A 21,495-nucleotide genomic window follows, 5' to 3' on the forward strand; every position below is an offset into this window, starting at 1 on the left:
TGGGAGTTCACACCTGCAAACGCTCTGATGTGCTGCATCTCTGACCAGTAGATGCTGTGTAGAAAACATGATCTTGGTACCTAATTTGAAAGTAGATAAACACGCCCCTGCCTCTTTTATGTGCGTATATACTTTAGGGAAATGTTTTTTGAAATACTCATAGAGTAAACTTTAGCACATTATTCCTGCTTAAATTCAGTTGTGAAATTAAATATGCTCTAGGACAAATTTATACTTATTTACTAGTAAAAATCTAAGAATTTAGTAAACTTTTAATATTTATATTTGAAGAAAGGATTTCTGATAAGCATATTGTCACACATTGAAACTTGACATACCTGTTGCTTGAGGATATATATCTGGAACATTTTTATTCTTTACCCATAACAGAGAGCCCAGCACACAGTAAACCTTCAGTATATAGTTGCTGAGATGAATCGTGATTTTCTGGCCAAGCTGAATAAGGCCATAAACATTTTGTAACTTGCGGTAAAATAATGAAATGATTTGTTTTCAAATTAAACTTGTTATTTTGAGAACTTTCCGACTTACACGAAGGTTGCACAGGTGTTATAGTTAATTCCCCAAACTCTTCACCTCCATTCAACATTGTTAACATTTTGGCAATTTGCTCTTTGTTTCTCTATATGATTATAATTACAGACACACAGTGTAATGTGTAGGTTATTCATAATCTTAATTTCTTTGTTGCACTTTTTTAGAAGTTGTAGACCTGACCATTAGCCTGTATCTCCTAAGAGCAAGGCCAGGCTGTCATAATCAGCACTCAAATTCAGAAAGTGTAACATTGATACAAATCAGTTATGTAATAGGTAGTTCATTATCAGGTTTCAGCTATTGTCCAATAATGTCCTTTATAGCAACTGCCTTGCCATTCCAGGCTCCTGCGTTGCATTTAGTTGTCATGTCTCTTTAGTTTGGAACAATTTCTCAGCCTTTATCTTTCATGATGTTGGTAGTTTGGAAGAGTCAACTTGGTTTTATCTGTTTGCTCGTGATTTAATTCAGGTTTTGCTCCTTTCTCTCTCCCTCCCTCTTTGTGTGTGTGCAGAGATGCTATGTAAGTAATTCCGTGATTTTCTCAGTGCTTCATCTCAAAAGGCACCTGATGTCAGTTCTCCATCATTGGTGGTGGTAATTTGATTTTAACAGCTTGGTTAAGGTGTGATGTCTACCAGATTTCTCCACTTAAAGATTCTTTTTTTTTTTTTCTTTCTGTATCAAAAGTTGGTAAGAGAAGTGACTTGACACTGGGGGATATCCCATTCCCAGACAAACATTTACCCGTTAGTATTAGTGTGTGTAGATGATTCTTACCTGAATCAGTTACATTTCCTTGCTGGCTTTCTGCTTTTCAGAAGAGCTTGCCTTTCCTGTTTGTTGGTTTGTTTATTTGTTAAAATATTTAAAGCCCCAAATGTTAAGGTAACTTTTTTTTTTTTTAAGGGTCTCCTCTTTTTTTTTTTTTAACCACTGCTATTTTTTTTTTTCCACACACACACTGTATTTTATTTTTACAAGAGATAGACTGACACCAAGCATTGTACATGGATGACCGCAACAAAAGCAACAATGATTGCAATTACCAAACATGAAACACACTCATACTATGTCATAATATTGACATTCAGTCCAGTAATCCTCCACTGTAACAGCTCCTTTACTTTGCAGTGAAAATTGATTTGTATATTCTTTGCCTCTGAGTCCTTGTGGGATTTTTTTTTTTTAATTCAAACAGAAAGTCACAAAAATTATAATCATCCTCATCAGTTCACTCAGTCCCATGTAATCAGTTTTTTTTTCATCTTGATCTTTTGTTAGCACTTTTATGAGTTCATCAGTTTTTCATTAGAGTTCCTAAAATGCTTATTCATTCAGTTCAGCAGTACAGTCAGTGACCAGAAACCTGTACTTGTCAGAGTCTTTTCCATGAATTCCTTGAAGATGAAACCCTTTTATAGGAACATATTTGCAAAAGCATCACAGTACACCCAGAACTGTCTGTAAATGACAAAAGACTTAAAAATGACCACGGTTAAAGATTTGATGAAAGTTCAAGGTAACTCTTATAAATGATTAAATCTGTATGGTGTGTCTCGTTATCTTTCATTTTCTAAGATGTAAAGGACTTGGGAAACAAACAAACAAAAATTCGGCAAGTTTATTGTGGCCTTAGCATTATCAAGGGAAAGATTGAAGGAGGACAGACCATCAGCTTTTTTCTGTTTTAGTGGATATTCCTAGAGGCTGTGTGGGGAATAGAAGGATGTTTTCATCAAGCTTGGTGAAAGTTAAGTTGTACGAATTAATCAGTTCTCTTGGGTGTAGTACTTCTCAAAGGTGCTAATATGCTAATGGTCTTGTGAGTGTTTTAGGGGAGGATAAAGTGCTATTAAAAGACCCTTGTCTCCGCAGGTGTCTCTGTGGACTACCTTCTCATTAACAAATATTAATGAATAGGCATTCTTCAGGAGAAACATTAGACCCCATTTTTTGGTTTTGTTTGTTTAGGTAATAAAAAGATTAGCAAGACAAGCTTTGTCTTCTGGGACTTTACCTGTGTTTGGGTTGGGGGGAGAACAAAAGGAAAAATAAAGAAGAAAAAATAAAACACTGCAATGACTGGTGGAGTAAAGCACAAGCCCCCAAGACTGTGGGGAGTTCGTAGGAGGAAGAGCTCTTCATCAGAAAGAGTAGGAAATACTTCCTGGGTGGTGTTTATAAGTAGGTGAGTTTACGCTGAGATGAGGGTAAAGAGGGCAGACATGGAGCAGATGGGAAGGTGTGAGGCACCTGCAGAAAACGGCCCCCAGCATAGGCTGTGTGCTGGGGTTTTGGGGGGCAGATCAGGGGGGCCCTTGGATTACCGTGGGAGAGCGGTACCTTCATCCAGACGGGTGGGGGAGGGGAGGGAGGACGGGCTTTCGGAGGGTTGGAAGTGGTTCTGATTTGCAGACCGGGTTAGGATGAGGAGACTGGAGTAAGTGGATTGACCGTTGTGATAGTCGAGAGCAGTGGTCTTCAAACTTAATGACTGGATACCTTCTAAAATAATCTCGGAAACTTCCTCTCAGACATTTTCAAGTTTAAAGGTATTTTCAAAATGAAACTGTCATGTCACTTTTAAAAATGGAATCTAAATGTAGCACTTCACACTATCATCCATTTTCAAAAATTCAAGAATAAACTTTAAATTGGGAATTTTACATTGTTCTTTTTTCTTCTTGATCTTTTTCCTGCAAAAAATTTTACCTTAATATATTTTTATGCTTGCAAGTTTTATTGATCACCCTATCACGTTTCTTTGCACCAAAGATATAAGGAGAAATTGAAATTTTTAATTTCCTGTGGCCATAAAAAAACTTTAAAACTTTGTTTTCTTTATTAATATTCAGTTGATCAACCAGAATGTATTGCAAATTATGATAAATACTTGGTAAGCAAAATTTTATTAAATAGGCGTCTGTTAATAAAATGGATGGAGCTTTTAAAAAGTAACGTATTCATGGGTGAATGTAATTTATTGCTAGAATAAGACAATATTTAGCATCAATTTCTACTTTTTATTTTAAGAGCTATAAGCCCAGAGAAATTTTGTTGACATAGATAAGTGGATGGAAAGGGTTTTACTAGCGATGCCACTAATTTCCTTGAACTTCTTCCAACTTATGTGTCAGAAATTTAAAAATTATTTTTAATGAGCTGTCGGTCTTTCAATTTTTTTGAAAGCAAAGGGTTGAAGAATGAATACCTGTCTTGTAAAAGTATATATTACAGCCTTTAGAGAGTTGAACTCTTAACAGTTCCTCAGTGTTGCAGAGGGTCCCTTTGCTTCGCAGTGGAGGCTTTTCTGCATGGGGGCAGTGCAGCCTTGAGGTCACGGGAGGTGGGAGGTTGTGAAGGGAAAGCCTTCGATCCACAGCCCAGGCACATTTTTGTGATGGAGTACTCCTGGAGGTTGGGGTCTGGTATAGCCCTTGGAGTTATCTGCTTGATTTATTCCTCGGGAAAGCTTCATGTACCTTATGGGGTTCAAATACCCCGGTTTGCTCTAAGCAGACGATATCAGAGCCTCTGAATTAGGGTATTGGAAACTGAGAGGTGTGGGAATACAGAGTACTTCACAGAAGTAGAATTTCTAGTTCTTAGCGACTGATCAGATGTGGCGGCAAGAAAAGTGCCTTACAGAGTAACTGAAGGCCTCATGTTTGAGAACTGCAGGTTACTGGGGGAAATGGTGGTAATCAGAAAGTCATGAGGAAGAGCTGATTTTTTATAAGGTTGGTTTTGGACAGTTTGGTTTTCAGAAAACACGTGACATGGAGGTGCAGACTCTGAAGTACCTGCAAACCTGGCTGTGGGGGTCAGAGCAGGAGAACTTTAGGGTCCTCTGCACTGTGAATGGTAGTGGAAGCTGTGGCTTATCGAGGGGAGGAGGGGTGTGTGTGTGTGTGTGTACAATGTATATAGGAGGACAAAGTGGGGGGAAAGAAACTACCTACACAAAAGGGTTAGAGAGAAGCAAGAATAGAAAGGTAGAAAATATCCCAAGAGAATCCAAGAAAAGAGAATTTAAGAGGACGGTGTGCGGATGGGGGAGTCAGCCTTGCCCCTAGTTTTGGCAGATTATTGCCAATCTGTGAGAAGAGTCACAAGAGTGAAAGAAATGGGACAGATTGCTTTTGTCTCGATGAGGAGGTGAGCTACAGCTTTAAGAAGTCTGATGAAAAGTCATTTTAGAGACCAGCAGGCTTAAGTTCTGGATTCAGTGTTTCAGGAAAAAGCCCAGGTGGTCAGAATGGCCCTTAATTACCTTGTGTTGCCCCTAAAGTGTGGTCCCGGCCAGGTGTGCAGGGCCAGCAGCCAGCCTTGCCTTTCCCTCCGTGTGGGAACGTCGTTTCTGTGGTTGAGTCCTCGGTGAGGGGGTGGTGTTTGTGGCCGTGGAGGGAGAATCTCTGTTTAGGCAGGGCAGTGAGGTGCTGTTCCGAGGCGCGCGTGAGAGCAGCTGAGCGCCTCTGCGCCCCCTCCCGCTGCCCTCATGCAGGTGTGCGGACGGGCGACCCCTCACGCTGCTCTTCCCGTGCTCCCGTGCTCATGGTTGCTGGCATGTTCTTTTTCCCGACTTGGCATCAGATGCATGTATGGTAGAAAGATAGGAATGGAAGGTGATTTTTTGAAGGTAGTTCTGGGGACTTGGAATAGAGGTTTGGGACGTCTGAGAGAAGTGTAAGCTTTAAGAAGAGTAGGCTCAGAAGTCTTGTTGAGTGAGCATGAAATTAGCATGAATGTGGAGCATATCTGAGCCTTGTTGATGGGGAGTAGGACAGCGGCTCGTGGTGCTGATGCAGGCAGAGCTAGAATTGCCTCCCTCGGGTGAGAAGTTGTGCTCCTGGCGGGGCCGAGGGCTTCCATGATGGTTAGGGGAGCGAGGCAGGGCTGGCGGTGGTGCTCTCAGAACACCATGTGCTGACCAGCAGGCGGCTCGGCTTGGGAGAGACACCACGATCTTTGCTTCTTTCTGAATTAAAAAAAAAAAAGATGGTTTTAATTAATAATCATTTAAATCACATTTTATTATAACATAGGTGAATAAGTATTTCCACTGCCCGGAATTGTCACTCAAAGGAGATAATGGTTGAATTTAACTCCATTGTTGCTTAGAAAATCTCAAGCGCCAGTCCCAGTTACAGGGCGGCAGTGCGATTTCTCCAGACAGGTAGGAGGAGTTTGCAAAATGTAATAATGTTACTCTGTTAAAAACTAGAAGGCTAAGTTGATTTTGGTTGGTCACCGTCCCCTCCTCCTCCTGCCTCACTTCTGTGTGAACCCTGTGCCCCACGTGTCCTGAACAACTACTCGTTTTCTAGACATGACTTGGTTTTCCTCGACTCCCTGCCCTTGGGCTTCTCGGCTTAGGACTCCCTGTTCCGCCCTCTGTCCTGCTTGGCAAACCTCAGTGTATCTTCCCAGAACTGGCTGGGCTTTGAAGCCTTTTCTTGCTCACCAGGGCAGACCTAGAAGTGTAACAGTGGGCAGCACACTTTGTATGTACTCTTACACCGTGCATCTTTCTTAGTAGCATATTTTTGTCTGTGTCTGTGCACACACATATATACATATGTGTGTACATAGATACATGCATACAATTTCTGTCTAGTTTTTATATCTGTGTTCCCTGTTGAGTGCCTGGCACTTAAAGTAAACAGTAGGTGTGCCATCCTACTTGTTGAATGAAATGAATGAAGACATTTAAAAACACAGGGAAACCACGATGAGATTCTCTGTATCAGAAACAAATGAATTGCGTGTTCGAGGGAACATGGACATACTAGCCTGACACCATGTTAGGTGCGTTATAGGTGTTATCTTTGTCCGTGTGTCTTAAAGTCTTGACAACAAACAAGTATTTTACATGTGAGGAAATGGAGCCAAATTAATTAATTACTTGCGTAAGTCCACATGCATAGTTCACAAGGAGCAGAACATGAGATTTGGACCCAGATCTGTCTTAACTTTAAAAAGCCTCTGCCCTTTTCACATCACTGTCACTATAACCGTGTAGTGATTAATCATCTTTAAAATTTCAAATGGGTGCAACTTTTAAATTTTTACATTTTAGACACTGTTTTCCTTAAATTTAAAGGAATGGGATGTTGGTTTCTATGGCTCTGGGTTTCTGCTGGAGCTGGAGCTGATGCTGGTGCTGGTGCTGGAGCTGGAGCTGGTGCTGGTGCTGGTGCTGGTGCTGGAGCTGGTGCTGGTGCTGGAGCTGGAGCTGGTGCTGGAGCTGGTGCTGGTGCTGGAGCTGGCGTGGGGAGTGGAAAGTGGATGGAGCCCTTCCTGAAATGCAGGGGTGACTCTCTCTCTTCTGCTGCATGGTCTCTTACCTTCATGCAAAGGGGGGGATTCAGTTTTACAAGTAACAAAGATAAATGTCCTTGTTTTATCATTTCTTTCTCTTTCCTGTTTTTCTGGATGTTCTCTTTAATTTGCATTGTAACACATTTGATTCTTGTCCTGATTTGGAACTGGAAGGATCTATTGAGTCTGATTTGAGACAAGATGGGCTAACCCTTCAGTATAAGGCTTCAGTTCGTATCCCAGGTTTCTATTCCAGTTAGGAATTCTGTTAGAATTCACTAAAAAACACAAGATTTCATTGACACTTTTGTCATTTAGCTTCTTCATGGAAGCTTTTATAACTAAATATTAAGTTTTGAAAAGTGAGGGTTTCCTACGTAAGTGTAGGAATTCTGTCTCATGTTGACCTTTTAGGTCATCTTCTTTTTTCCTTTCCATCCTGGTCCCCCTTCAGCTACCCAAGACAGTAAATTTACAGGGGAGGAGGGAGCACTGGAATTTGGGGAGCATAGATATAATTTGAAAAAACATTTCAAGTGATCATTGTTTTCATTGCTTTTAGGTCATTTTGAAATTTCAAATAACACTAAAAGCTGACATGATTTCTTCACTTCATCAGTGTAGGAAATTGGATTTTTAAAGCTGTGAACACTGTTAGGGGCTCTTGCTGCTGTAACGTCCAAGAATCCAGAATCAACTTAGTGACCCAGAAAGGAGGGGCACTGGGGCACAGGTCGGGTGATGAAAGGTCTCTCTTCATCTTCTGTAATGCTCCTTGTCTTCATCTATTTTGTCTGGTAATAAAATAGCCACTCTGGCTTCCTTATGCTTACTGTTTCATGTTTTATCTCTCTCCTTTTTGTAATCCTTTTCTTTCAACCCATGGGTTGAAATTTTGACTTTAAAAATGTGTTTCTGATAGACAGACTATAGTTGAGTAACAACTATAGTTGTTACCTTGTTATTAGTTTGGGATTCTCTACCTTTTGACTTAAATGTTTAGTCCATTTATAAGTAATGTAATTATTGATCTGGTTGCTTATTTCTATTTGTCTTTTTTTTTCTCTGTTGCTCCTTTTGTGACTTTCTTTGGGGTTAACTCAGTATTTTTTAGCATTCCATTTTAACTCTCGGTTGGCTTTCTAGCCTTCCTTTCTTGCATGTTTTAGAGAGTACTCCTAAGGGTTGTAATTTGCGTCTTTAATTTACCATAATCTATTTAAAATTAATGTACTGCTTTGCACAAGCTATATGATTCTTGTAGCAGTATAGCTGTGTTTACTCCCTCTGTTCTGTCTTTTTTATCTGAGGATGTTATTGACTGTACCATCATTTATGCTATAGGATTTTTCTTTCTTAGTGGTGATAGTTTTTATGGATTATTTTTGTGTTTCTCCTTCTTGTAACCTGTGGCAGGCATTTGTAGGGTGGCTGGGTAAGACTTAGGTATGCAGTCGGTAGCCATGGTAATCACGTCCTTGCTGCCTCCATAGATACGAAATGCTTAGCCATTTAGTCCAATCAAGAATTTTTTTTTTTAATTATTTATTTTTGGCTGCGTTGGGTCTTTGCTGCTGCACGCGGGCTTTCTCTCATTGCGGTGAGCGGGGGCTGCTCTCCGTTGCGGTGCGAGGGCTGCTCATTGCAGTGGCTTCTCTTGTTGTGGAGCAGGGGCTCTAGGCGTGCGGGCTTCAGTAGTTGTGGCTCGCAGGCTCAGTAGTTGTGGCGCACGGGCTTAACTGCTCCGCGGCATGTGGGATCTTCCCGGACCAGGGCTCAAACCTGTGTCCCCTGCATTGGCTGGTGGATTCTTAACCACTGCGCCACCAGGAAAGTCCAAGTCCAGTCAAGAGTTGATGAGGAAATCCTGAATTTGGAGAGGATGATTCAGGACAAAACGGTTCCACAGTTATTGGCAGGAGGCTGCAGTTCTGGGAAATAGAAATGCACCGTTGTCCCCAGTGCCTCTGCTGGAGTGGAACACTCCCTTTTGTACAGAAATAATTGTCAACCATAATGGGTAGAGTGGTAACGTAAGTGGAAGCAAAATATGATTTGTTACCCTCTCAGCATATGTTTCTTGAATACAGTTGTTCAGCAATCTGCATTTGAGCTAGTTGTGGGTATTTATTATAAATGATTGCTCCTGGGCCTCACTCCAGACCTGCACAGTCAGGATCTGAATATGAGATCTGGGGTCTGAATTTTAGGGTAAGTGCTCCAAGCTTGTCTTAAACACAGCAATGTTAGACTGTCACTGCTCTAGGACTCTTCCCAAAAGCCCCTGACTTTTTATGGACCTGAATCAGTACTATTAATGTTTATCTTCAAGATTAACAAGCGTGCAACTGATGAAACAGTTTGGTCATAGTCACAGAATTCTAGAGCCTGCATAAAGGTGCCTTCGAGGTCATGCCAGCGCAACAGTCTTAGAGGAGGAAATAGGTCAAATGAGAGTGTCTGGTGGTTTTTACGACTCTGATTCATAATATATAAGGTACTTTGCTATGAATTGTAGATCAGAATAACCTGTTAAAACCTGTTTTCTGTACTATGTAAGGAATTATTTTCATGTTAGGTGTTATTTTTAATTCAGTTTGACAATCTCTGCGTTTAAGTGGGGCTACTTAGAGCATTTGCACTTAATGTGATTATTGATATGGTTTGGTTTTCCTCTCTCATCTTGCTATTTCCCATCTGTTTGTCCCATCTTTTCCTTTTTCTTTTTATCCTCTTTATTTGCCTTCTTTTGGGTTCAGTATTTTTTATGATTCCATTTTATGGCCTTTATTGGCTTACTAGCTATATGTTTTGGGTGGGGTTTTTTTTGGTGTTTAATAGTTGCTGTAGAGTGTATAATTAGTATGCACCTTTGACTTATTACTGTCTACTTTCACGTAATATGTATAAAAGAACTTTAGGACAATGTACCTCCCTGTTATCCTGCCTTTGTGCTATTGTAATCATATATTTTACTTCTACACATGTTACAAACCCGACAATACATTTTTTCTTTATTTTACAGTACATACTTTTGCCTTAAACAGTTAATTATCTTTTAAAGAGATGTTTTTACATAAGAAGAGGCTTTTGTGTTTGCCTACCTATTCACCATTTCTGCTAGTCTTCGTTCCTTTGTAAAGACCCAGATTTCCATCTGGTATAATTTTCTTAGTATTTCTTGTAGTGTGGGTCTGCTGCTGGTGACGTTTGTCAGCTTTTGTATGTCAGAAAAAGTCTTTATATCACCTTTGTGTTTGAAAGACATGAATTTCAAAGATATTTGAACAATTTCTGTTTACTGGGTATAGAGGTGTAGGTTGACTTTTTTTTTTTCTTTCAGTCCTTTAAAGATGTTGCTCTTCTGTCTCTGGCTCCTCATCTGGCATTCTTTCTGATGAGATGGCTGCTGCCATTCTTGTCTTTGTTCTGTATATGATGTGAGTTGTTCTCTGACTGCCTTGCAGAATTAACTGTCGGTGTTTGACACTTCATTTATTTACAGGTTGTTAGTGTTCTCGTTGAACGTGTAAGTCCTCAGGTCTGTGTGATCACTCTTTTCTGATCACTCTGTTCCTTGATCACCCCAGACTGAGTTTCTACTGACCCTTGTGCTTCTAGGGGCATTTAGAACATATCTGTAGAAAAGGAGAAGAAGCATCCATCAGTCATTCGTGGCTTCTGAACCGATTCTGAGATTCTCTTGTGATTTTTTGTGCCACTCCAAAAACAATACAGGGCAGTTTTCCTTGTGCTGCTTCAGAGAGGCAGGGGTACCTTTTAGAGCGACAGTGTTACAAGGAGTATTTCTGATGTCTCTGATAGTTGGTGTGGATGACTGCAGCTCAGAGTCTGATGTGATTGTTGTACCTTCAGCCCTGGACTTTGTCTCACAAGATGACATGTTGACGCCCCTGGGGAGACTGGACAAGTATGCTGCGAGTGAGAACGTATTTAACAGGTATGTGCGTATGCTTTCCATTAAGGTAGAAGCACAAGTGTGGCTTTTATTGCATGAATTTCGGTAAACAGAAGTATCCAGTTGAAAGTAGGTGTCATTACCACGTGGTCTGAGTCACCCAGCTTCACTGCTGGTCACGGCTGTGGCTGCCTTTACAGTCATTTACTCCTCCGTCCTGTGAGCAGGCAGCATTCCTTGGCTTTTTGGCAAAAACAAAACAAACAAACAAACTGCTTTTTTGCTATTAGGCATAATTTTAATGTTCATTAAAGTGGCTGCTGAGGCGTCGGTTCCTCCTCCAGCAGGTGGTGGTGTGTGCCTGCTGTGGGCCAGGTGACTGGTGGCCAAGGGGCGAGGGACACGGCAGTGACCAGAGCTCACACTCTCCCTGATGCACTGTTTCTCCACCTAGGGCCCCCAGACCACCTGTATCAGACTTCTTGGGGAAATCTCAAAGTCTTTGCTAATAAAATTGAGTATAGATGTATAAAACTCATTGAGTAAAATATGTAAAGATAACGTTTTATATAATGAAGAATGATTGTACTTTCCCATACTTACGATAATTGAAGGTAGCTACTTGAAACAAATTTTCAGTGACCTTAGAAATTTGTCAGATCAGATAAAGGTGAAACATATTTTGGTAAATATTCAATCTCATCTTGTTAAAATAAAATCCATACTGGCATTTGTCACTTAGGAAATTAGGGAGTTAATATATGTTATAAAATGTATTAAGAAAAATTTTCTTTTAAACTATATGGATTCTGCCTTTTAAAGTTCTAAATACTAACTATTAATGCCACTGAACATCATATAATTTTCTTTTTCTGTGTAGACAAATGGTGGCCCGGAGTCTACTGGACACACTGAGGGAAGTCTGCGATGATGAGAGAGATTGTATTGCTGTTTTGGAAAGAATTAGCAGATTAGCTGATGATTCAGGTATATATTTATGCAGAGAAAGGTTTCTTTTACTAAATTATGTTTCTAAAAACTAATGAAAAACTTAGTGTAATGTGAGATTTCTTTGAAATATTTCCTAAGTAAATTATCAAACCCATCAGTAACAAGAAAATAAAAACCTGTTACTAAGATCCAAACATTTTATAGTAGGCCCAGTTAGTTTAACTTTGAAAATTTCTCGTAAGAAAAAACTAAGAACATTGTTTTGCATCATGTACATTAATACTATTTTAGGATTAATAAATTCTTTTGAAAAATAATTTTGAATAAATTAAAAGGATGGAGTGGGCTGTAAATTTTTTGGCAAATATAAAATGCATTCTTACTTATAAAAAATGTTTATCACCCCTTGTAAAACTAAGGCTGTTTGTCTCTAAAGTGAAAAGAGGAGGAGAGTCTGCTTAAGAAAGAGGTGAACTTGTTTTGAGGCTTAGAATACAGATTATTACGTTTTTAAAAAATATTTTTTATGGTGGTAAAACATATATAAAATTTACCATTTTAACCTAATATTGTTTTGAGCATATTTTTATATTTGATTTTAGAAACGATTCAAAAATCAAATAAAAATTTTTTTCTTAAATCCATGACTTCTTTATTAAAATGTATTATTTTTCAATTTATGAAACGTTTGGCATGGCAACAATTCTCATCCTTTAATTTTCAGATGAGCTTGTCTTTTGGTAAGCAACTCATTTTATGGGAATATGTTTACTATTTATGTAAGCCTTAAATATTTTTTATTTTTTATAGAAAAAAACATTAGTAAGCTTCCTAATATTCTATCTCATTATGATGTTCTGTGTACATAATTGCTCATGTATATGCTTGTTCCAGAATGGTTTTAAGAGGGTCTCATCAATTATGATTTTTACTTATAATTTATTTTTAGATTTGGCAGAGATAAACAATTTAACTTAAAATTTTGGCACTATTGCATTCCATTGTGTTCATTCCTTTCATAGTAGAGATGTAGATATTCTTTTTTTTATTTTTTATTTTTTATTTTTATTTATTTATTTATTTATTTATTTTTTAACATCTTTATTGAAGTATAATTGCCTTACAATAGTGTGTTAGCTTCTGCCTTATAACAAAGTGAATCAGTTATACATATACTATATGTTCCCATTTCTCTTCCCTCTTGCATCTCCCTCCCTCCCACCCTCCCCATCCCACCCCTCTAGATGGTCACAAAGCACCGAGCTGGATGTAGATATTCTTTAAGGTGAAATTTGTGTTTATTTTCTTCCACCTGTTTACCAACTACAGTGCTGTTCTTTACATATATTATATTCTATATGTGTTTTAAAATATATCTCAAGTTGTTGAGTTCCTGATAAATATCTCTCTTGACATTTACACTTTGAATTCATTCAGTAAACGTGAAAACAGTGCATACTCTATGCCAGGTTCTAGATTAAATGCTGGAGCCTTACTGAGATGAGTAAGGATCCCTGTCATCAAATTAACAGTTTAACGAATGCAACCGACATACTAACAGTAAATTATACCAGGGAGGGTTGGGGCCGGCTTTGGACAGTTGGTGGCATTTGAGTTGGGTTTGATGGGGAGGGAGGGGAGGAGGGGGCTCAAGAGAGGAAAGGACAGGTGTAGAGGTTTGGGGAGCTCAGGACAGTGGCCCGTTTGGCCAACAGTGAGTTTACTGGACCTACAGTTTAGAAGAATGAGACTTAAATAAGGTGGTTGAGGGCCAGATTGTAAAGATTTATACTGTGCCAAGCCGGAGAGTTTGCTTTGTTTATGATTTAGAAGAGAAACACAGCAGTGTGGATTGAATTGAGGAAAAGATGGGTGATGGAAGGCTGGTTGGGAGATTCCTCTGACTGTTAGGAGTAGTTTGGGAGGAATGGAAGGGCCGGAGGGATGTCAGAGCCACTGTGATGGTAGCTTCCATGAATTTGAGGATTCTTGTCTCTCCATCAGATATGGGAAAGTTGCAGTCTTTAATATTTTTTATATTACCTCTCCTCCACCCCAAACTCCTTTTTTTTCATTTTTTAAGTTTACTTTTGTTTGAGTATATGTTTTGTACGTGGTTCAAAATACAGAACTCCTGTTAGCTACATCTGTTGTCTATAATGAAGTCTTTATAAAGTGAAATTAGCTGGTCTTAATTAATTTTGGGGTTTTGTTTGCCTTGAAAGGGCTTCCCATCTCAAGATTCAACTTTTTTCTTTTTTTGGCCACACCCCACAGCTTGCAGGATCTTAGTTCTCCAACCAGGGATCGAACCCGTGCCCCCCTGCAGTGGAAACACGGAGCCCTAACCACTAGACTGTCAGGGAATTCCCTAAACATTTTTTAAAATGTTGTCTTATAGTGCTTTTTTTTTTTAAAGATGAGTATTTTTTTAAAATGAACTAAGTATTCATATCCTTTGCCATTTAAAAAAAATTTTTTTTTAATTTTTGGCTGAGTTAGGTCTTCATTGCTGTGCACGGACTTTCTCTAGTTGCGGTGAGCAGGGGCTACTCTTCGTTGCGGTGCTCGGGCTTCTCATTGTGGTGGCTTCCCTTGTTGTGGAGCACGGGCTCTAGGCACGCGGGCTTCACTAGTTGTGGCACGCAGGCTCAGTAGTTGTGGCACACGGGCTTAGTTGTTCCACGACATGTGGGATCTTCCCGGACCAGGGCTCGAACCCGTGTCCCCTGCATTGGCAGGCGGATTCTTAACCACTGCGCCACCAGGGAAGTCCTGTCTTTTAGTGCTTTTGATCTTTAAAAAAGGAAACAACATTTGGAACTTTGATTCACCTAGAATTTATGTATAGAGAGCAGTATAGGAATCTTATCTTTTTTTCGCACATAACCTGCTAACTTTCCTACCATTACCTATGGAACAGTTGATCTTTTTGAAATGCCATATCTGTCACATTTAAATTTGCCGTATGTACTTGGGTCTTTTCAGATTTTTTTTGTTTTTTTAAATCTGTTGGTTTCCTTTAGCATTCACTGACCCTTTATCATCTTAGTTAAGTCTAACTGTAAACCCTCCACTGGCTGGCTGCATTTAGATTAGGACCCAGTCCTTACAGCTCGTCCTGGAGGTTCTGAACTAGCAGAGTTTGAAGATGATGCCGTGTTATAGTCGATGTGAATTCAGGTGAACAGATCCGGTCCTCACAGGAAGTATTGCAGGCTCCGAGCAGGCTCTGAGGACAGAAGCTGGGATGGGGTCGACCTCGCCATGACTGTGAAAAGGATCGCAGGCTGCAGAGCATTTTCTAAGCACTCACGATGTGATGCGAGGTGAAGAGTCCAGAGCTTTCCTGAGGACTCCCCCGCCCGGCAAGGATCTGGTTCTGGGGAGGATGCTTCAGCTCACCTTTCTGTTATTTCCATAGAACCAACTGTGAGAGCAGAGCTGATGGAGCAGGTGCCTCACATCGCCTTGTTTTGTCAAGAAAACCGGCCTGCGATCCCGTACGCTTTTTCCAAGTACTTGCTACCCATTGTGGTTAGATATCTCGCAGATCAGAATAACCAGGTAGGAGGGCCCTGCCCACGTTCTTACAGAAATGGGTGTAGTCTGGGGCACTTCCGGCGGCCTACTGGGTGGTCTCATTGGGATGTTCCTTCCTCTTTGACTTTGTTATTTTGTTTTTCGAAATGAGGCTGTGGAGCGTCTGGGAGGTCACAGCAACAGACAGCGCCCAGTGGCTGCTGCTCACCCGCTGCCCTCCCAGGCGGCCCTCAAAAAGGTTGGCGCTTGGAGACCTCTTTTCCAAGAATGGCCTTTCTGTTCCAATTTATCTGTTACAGCACAGCCTACCAAGTTCTGTCTTTGCAGAATAACCATAGATTTTTATTGGCAAGGTTTTGCCAGTTGTGAACCCCTTCTGGTTGGGTGAGGAGTCCTCAGATTTGTGAAATTCAAGTGTTAAGTTTTTTTTACACTGTGTGTGTACTTGGTTTACGTGTCTGTTTTTTCCTAGGTCAGGAAAACGAGTCAGGCGGCCTTGCTGGCCCTGCTGGAGCAGGAGTTAATTGAGCGGTTTGATGTGGAGACCAAAGTGTGCCCCGTCCTCGTAGAGCTGACCGCCCCCGACAGCAATGACGACGTGAAGACAGAAGCCGTGGCTGTACGTAGAGCTCAGCAAGAATTAGTCACTGGCTTGACCGATAGGAGGCGCTTGTTAAATATGACGCTGCGTCACATGTTGTAGGGTTGACACATACTGGCTCTCAGAGTACCCACAAATCATTACATTTGAAATGTAATGCTGGGCTAGAAAGGGACATAGGCTTCCAAGGGAAAAGGTGTCTTTTCTGGGGGCCCCATGCTGTGCAGAAGCACTTGGGAATTCGATGGCTCTGTCACTGAGCTCTGAGAAAGCAAGATACACAGCAAGAAAATAATAAATTAGCTGTAAATTCATTATCAAAATGGAAAAATAAGATGGCAAAAATAACCAGTGGAATTTTAAAAACCCTGTATTGATTGAAGAAACATTTGAGCTCCTTGAATTGCTGTCGAGCACTTTTCTAGGCCCTGTGTAGGCACAGCAGGAAAAAGAGGGATGCTGCTTGGCTACCGTACTTGACAGTATGGTCTTTGCAGGAAGGAATATATGATATAAATTATGATTATTAGGAAAATACACAGATTAAGTCATTATGCACATAATAAAGTCAAGTATTATAGTGAGTTCTCTGGTTTTTTGGACATGGTTGGCAAATATTTTGATTATTTGAGAGCCATCATAAATAGGGTATGAATTACATATAGTAATATCTGTTATAATTCACATCTATGGTTCCTCAGTTCAGAAAGTAAGAATTCTTATAATAGAATAGAATAGTGATAAATCCATCTGAAAATTTATTCAAATCTGTTTGGATAGTGAGAGTTTACTATTTAATCCTAATATAATTGCATTTTTCTTGATATGAAAAAAATTACACTAAAAATAATTTTATAGTGCTTCTGGATCATTCATAGCATGAATTAGATTTTCTCTCTAGTTCCTTTCATTGGAAATTCCATTATTTTATTTTTAGATACTCAGGTATCAGTTAATAAATTTAGATATTTTTCAGTAATACCATTTTTATTGAAGTGAAATTCACATAATATAAAATTAACCATTTTAAAGTTTACAATTAAGTAGCATTTAGTACATTCATAATGTTGTATAAAGCACTACCTCTGTCAAGTTCCAAAACTTGATTTTTTTTTTTTTTAAATTTCACAAGCTTCTCAATAAAAAGGAAATCAGTTTTGGCAGAAATGTTGGTTTATATTGATCAGAGTTTAACTTGCTCTATTATAATTTTTGACGGGTTTTAAGAATAGTAAAACATTATAATTATAATAAAAGGCTGTATCCAGCGCTAGTGTGAAACCTGTGATTCTCTCACAATTGGTTTGTGTTAACTTTGCTATGTTTGGCATTCCCTCGCTTCCCAGTTGTCTGTTTTGGGAATAATTCATTCTAAGAAATTTAATTATGCTAGATCAGTGATACTGTGTATCTTTGGATCATTAACTCGGGCTTGGAGATGCCTAGAAGCAGTCTGGAGTCAAGAAACAACACTGCTTTGGGGATTGCGGGATGTCAGTGTCACCTGCCACTCTGAGGAGGCCAGGGCTCTGATAGGGATGGTGCCAGCCTAACAATGCATGGGCAGATCTCCATTTATGTAGGTCTTTTCTTCATCTCATCAGTGTTTGGTTGTTTTCAGTAGACAGAGCATGTGTGTTTTGTTAGATTTCATGTTTTTTAACACTGTTGTGAATGATACTGTTTTTAAACATTTTCAGTTCGTTGCTAATTTATAGAAGTACATTTGTTTTTTTTATCCTGTCATATGTCCTGCAAACTTCCTAAACTCACTTATTTGTTCCAATGGCTTCTTTGTAGATTCCTTGGGATTTAGTCTGTAGACAGTCATGCATTTATGAATAGAGTTTTCTTTTCTTTCCAACCAGATGCCTTTGCTTCTTGTCATATTTGCATGGGCCAGGAGTAGATGTAATAGATAAATGACGACAGTGAGATTTCTTTATATTCTAACTGCACGGGGGCAGATATTTAAATGCATTGGGCTGGTTTTCAAACGGTTCATCCTCACTTTGCCCAAAACTGTGTTATCTGAATCATGTGCATATCAGATCTGTGTCCTTGTCTCCCTTGGAACCCAGGCTTTGCAGAGTAAGGATGTGGTCCCCACATGCGTGAGTTTCTGAGAAAACGGTACTTTGCAAGATGAGGACTGCCTCTGTATAGTCCTTTCTTAGCAATGCAGATACACTAAATCCAGATCCTTCTTGTGGATAATCTTCTGAAAACTCACCATTTATTCTCTTATCGGGAAAATGTAGGTTGTTTTTTTTAAATTTTAAATTTATTAGGCAAAATGATTAATAAGATTGAAACTATAGGTAAAAATGCAATTTTTAGGATTTTCTCAGGGTTTATTGTACCTTTAATAATTATCGGTTGATTTTAATGGTAGTAGTTAACATCTGTTTTTCTGTCTTCAACTTGGATAAATAAGATGAATTTTTTGTGATGTATGCAGTATAATGATGTCATCATTTTATACTTACTTAAATTATATATTTTTAATAAATTAGCAAACTGGAAGAGTCTTAGTTTGAAGATATATTCAGCGTGGTTTTGTTCTTATTTATTTTAGATAATGTGCAAAATGGCTCCCATGGTTGGGAAGGACATCACAGAGCGTCTTATCCTCCCTAGGTTTTGTGAGATGTGCTGTGATTGCAGAATGTTTCATGTTCGGAAGGTATTTTTGTTGTTGTTGTTTAAGAATACATGGTTCTAGTGGTTACCATATTGATCTGTGAAATTTAAAAGATTATTTTTAAAGAACGCTGTAATATTTTGAAATGTCAGTGATGCTTTTGTTGTCAGGTCTGTGCTGCCAATTTTGGAGATATTTGCAGCGTAGTTGGCCAGCAAGCTACTGAGGAAATGTTGGTAAGTATTGCAGAAATTAACTGAGGAGACTGGACTCGCCTGGTGGTCCAGTGGTTAAGACTCCACGCTTCCATTGCCGGGGGCGCGGGTTTGATCCTTGGTCAGGGAAGTTCCGCATGCTGAGCAGTGCGGCAAAAAAAAAAAAAAAAAAAAACAACTAAGGAGAAAGCAGTGCATGACAAAGTAGCACGTAAAGTTTGAAATACATACAGTTACCTACCCCCAAAGTGTATTAATATTGGCTTGGCCAAAAAGTTCGTTCGGGTTTTCTGTAATATTACAGAAAAACCTGAATGAACTTTTTGACCAACCTAATACAATTCCATGGATGTAAACCAGAAAGATAATATAACTTTAAGAGTTTAAATTTCTGTAATCTGGGCACTTGAATTGTGTTTTGTTAAGGAGAGTTTGTTAAAAATGCAGGTGTGTTACGAACCATTGATCCCTTTTTAACTCCCATTTCTATAAAATCAATTCTTATTTATTCAAATGAATCTTTAATTTTATTGCAACCCTCAAGTATTTTAGTGACAAATTAAATTTACAGCAGGTGATTTTTAGATGGCTAGTTCCTGGGATAAAAATGCTTAATGTACAAGTTAATGTACTTGAAGAGTTTCTGAAACCATCTGTTATGCAGAATAATTAACTTTAAGTACAAGCTCTTGGATAACATTTAAGCTGTACGTGTTGGGAGCATTTTTGATTTTCCATAGTCAGTAGTGGAATGAATTGGGTGTGATTTATTTAAAACTGCTAAGTATTAATATTAAATGGGTCTTCTAAATTTCATTAAGAAGATCTAATGTTTTAAATGCTGTGAAAGCAGACAATGAGATAAAAGTAACTCCTGAAGCCTGCTGTGTGTCTGCCTAACGAAACACCATCCTCCTCGCACAGCTGCCCAGGTTTTTCCAGCTTTGTTCCGATAACGTGTGGGGAGTCCGCAAGGCCTGTGCTGAGTGCTTCATGGCGGTTTCTTGTGCAACATGTCAAGAAATTCGACGGACTAAATTATCAGCACTATTTATTAATTTGATCAGTGATCCTTCACGTTGGGTAAGGTTTTGTTTAATTATCATTTTTGTAAAAGAATGCATTTTACAGAAGACGTGATTTTGATTTCATAATTTAAGAAAAAATTTGTCATTTAAGGTATATTATTGCTAATACTTTTAGGAGTAGACAATAGACTGCTATATTAACTTTTTTTTTTTTTTTTAACTGGATGAAATTTCTGTTCCATGCAAATGTTTTATAGGGTCTCATATTCACATTCTCATGGTTTAAATATTCAAGCCAAGATAAAAAATTTAACAGTAAAAAGGAGAAAATAATTGATGGGGAACTGTAAATCCTAGCTGAAGAAGGATTTACGTTTTATTCCTGTCCTTTTATTCTTCTTAGGTTCGGCAAGCAGCTTTTCAGTCTCTGGGACCTTTCATATCTACTTTTGCTAATCCATCTAGCTCAGGCCAGTATTTTAAAGAAGAAAACAAAAGTTCAGAAGATACATCAGTAGAAGACAAAAATAGGTATGATTTTTTTAAACTTTGCTTTCCAGTTTTACTGCTTGTGAGCATTTTTTTCATTCTCACTATTTTTATAATGTTCTTTTTGGAGAGTTTACTATTTCTCTTGATTACAAAAATAGGTAAATATTTTAATAGAGTTTTATCTTAAATACATTTGTTAAACATCTCTGGTTAATTACATATTTAAATGAGAAGATGAAGATACACGTAACACAGTTAGCTTGGTGCTAGGCATATAGAAAGCTGTAGTGATAGATTTGATAATAATTTTTTTATAAGTTTATTTAATAAATAATTTACCTAGTAAACCATCTGTTAACATTTAGGATATACAAAGTAATGGTTATACAATTTAAAGGGTTTGGTTTTATAAGGAGTAAAACCTAATTTAGGAATATGCGTTACTATATAGTCAGTTTCTTACTATTATTTTCCTTTTTAGTCAGTTAATTTTATTGTGGATCTTGGATTCTCTGTCTACAGAATAATGATTGTAATCTCTCAATTGAGGGGGAAAATATTTTAATGATTAGCACCAAATTAGTGCACTAACTAGAATATCAACTTTTAAGAGCATTTAATAAGGCAACCAGATTTTCAAATAAAGCTAAAAGAGGACATCTCTGATTTTTATTTTTAATTTTTTTGCATTAAAAAATTTTAATTGAGTTTTAGTTTTTAAAATTTATTGTAATATATCCTTAGGGGAAAAATGGTTCAGACCTAAGTTAGTGCATGGGAAATACACACAGACTTTGACAGGTGTGCACTTGAGCTCAGTTAGTGCCTGTTTCTGTAACAGCCCTGCCTGTAATGCCTGAGTTACCAGAGTGCCTTGTCCTCCCTTGTCATGATGCTAATGGACATTTTCTTCTGTAGGTCTTGATACTGTGATATTTGCTTTCTTGGTGTTTTGATTTGGCAATTCTTCCTTTCTTCTCTGCTGCCTTGTTTTACCTTTTTGCCCGTTCTCCTACTGTCCTGCTGAGTAGCCAAACAAACCTGAGGTGCTGTTTTTTGTAAAGGAAGAAAAATCATTCTAAACCTGTCTTCCTAGCAAGGGAAGTCTGTCAGTTCTTTTGAAAACAGCTGCTGCAGGGAGTGTGACAGAGTGATGAGGTGTGGGGGAGGGGTGTTACCTGCTCTTCAGTTTTAAAGTCAGCGACCTTTTCACTAATGGT

General features: G+C 38.7%; 1 protein-coding gene across 4 annotated transcripts in view; it reads left to right on the forward strand.

The window, feature by feature from the left end:
- Positions 1-21,495, forward strand: part of PPP4R1 (protein phosphatase 4 regulatory subunit 1) — a 70,888-nt gene that overhangs the window by 17,084 nt on the left and 32,309 nt on the right. For 2 of the 4 annotated variants that reach the window (XM_059894688.1, XM_059894685.1), the window contains 8 exons: positions 10,708-10,843; positions 11,682-11,788; positions 15,177-15,319; positions 15,768-15,914; positions 18,475-18,582; positions 18,711-18,776; positions 19,680-19,838; positions 20,187-20,314. In XM_059894688.1, coding sequence (XP_059750671.1) covers positions 10,785-10,843; positions 11,682-11,788; positions 15,177-15,319; positions 15,768-15,914; positions 18,475-18,582; positions 18,711-18,776; positions 19,680-19,838; positions 20,187-20,314 — 917 coding nt within the window. In that variant the 5' untranslated portion in view covers positions 10,708-10,784. The remainder of the gene's footprint in view (positions 1-10,707; positions 10,844-11,681; positions 11,789-15,176; positions 15,320-15,767; positions 15,915-18,474; positions 18,583-18,710; positions 18,777-19,679; positions 19,839-20,186; positions 20,315-21,495) is intronic. The other 2 variants (XM_059894687.1, XM_059894686.1) reach the window with 1 other exon arrangement.

This window comes from Balaenoptera ricei, chromosome 14 (assembly GCF_028023285.1).
Source record: "Balaenoptera ricei isolate mBalRic1 chromosome 14, mBalRic1.hap2, whole genome shotgun sequence".
Lineage (NCBI taxonomy): Eukaryota > Metazoa > Chordata > Mammalia > Artiodactyla > Balaenopteridae > Balaenoptera > Balaenoptera ricei.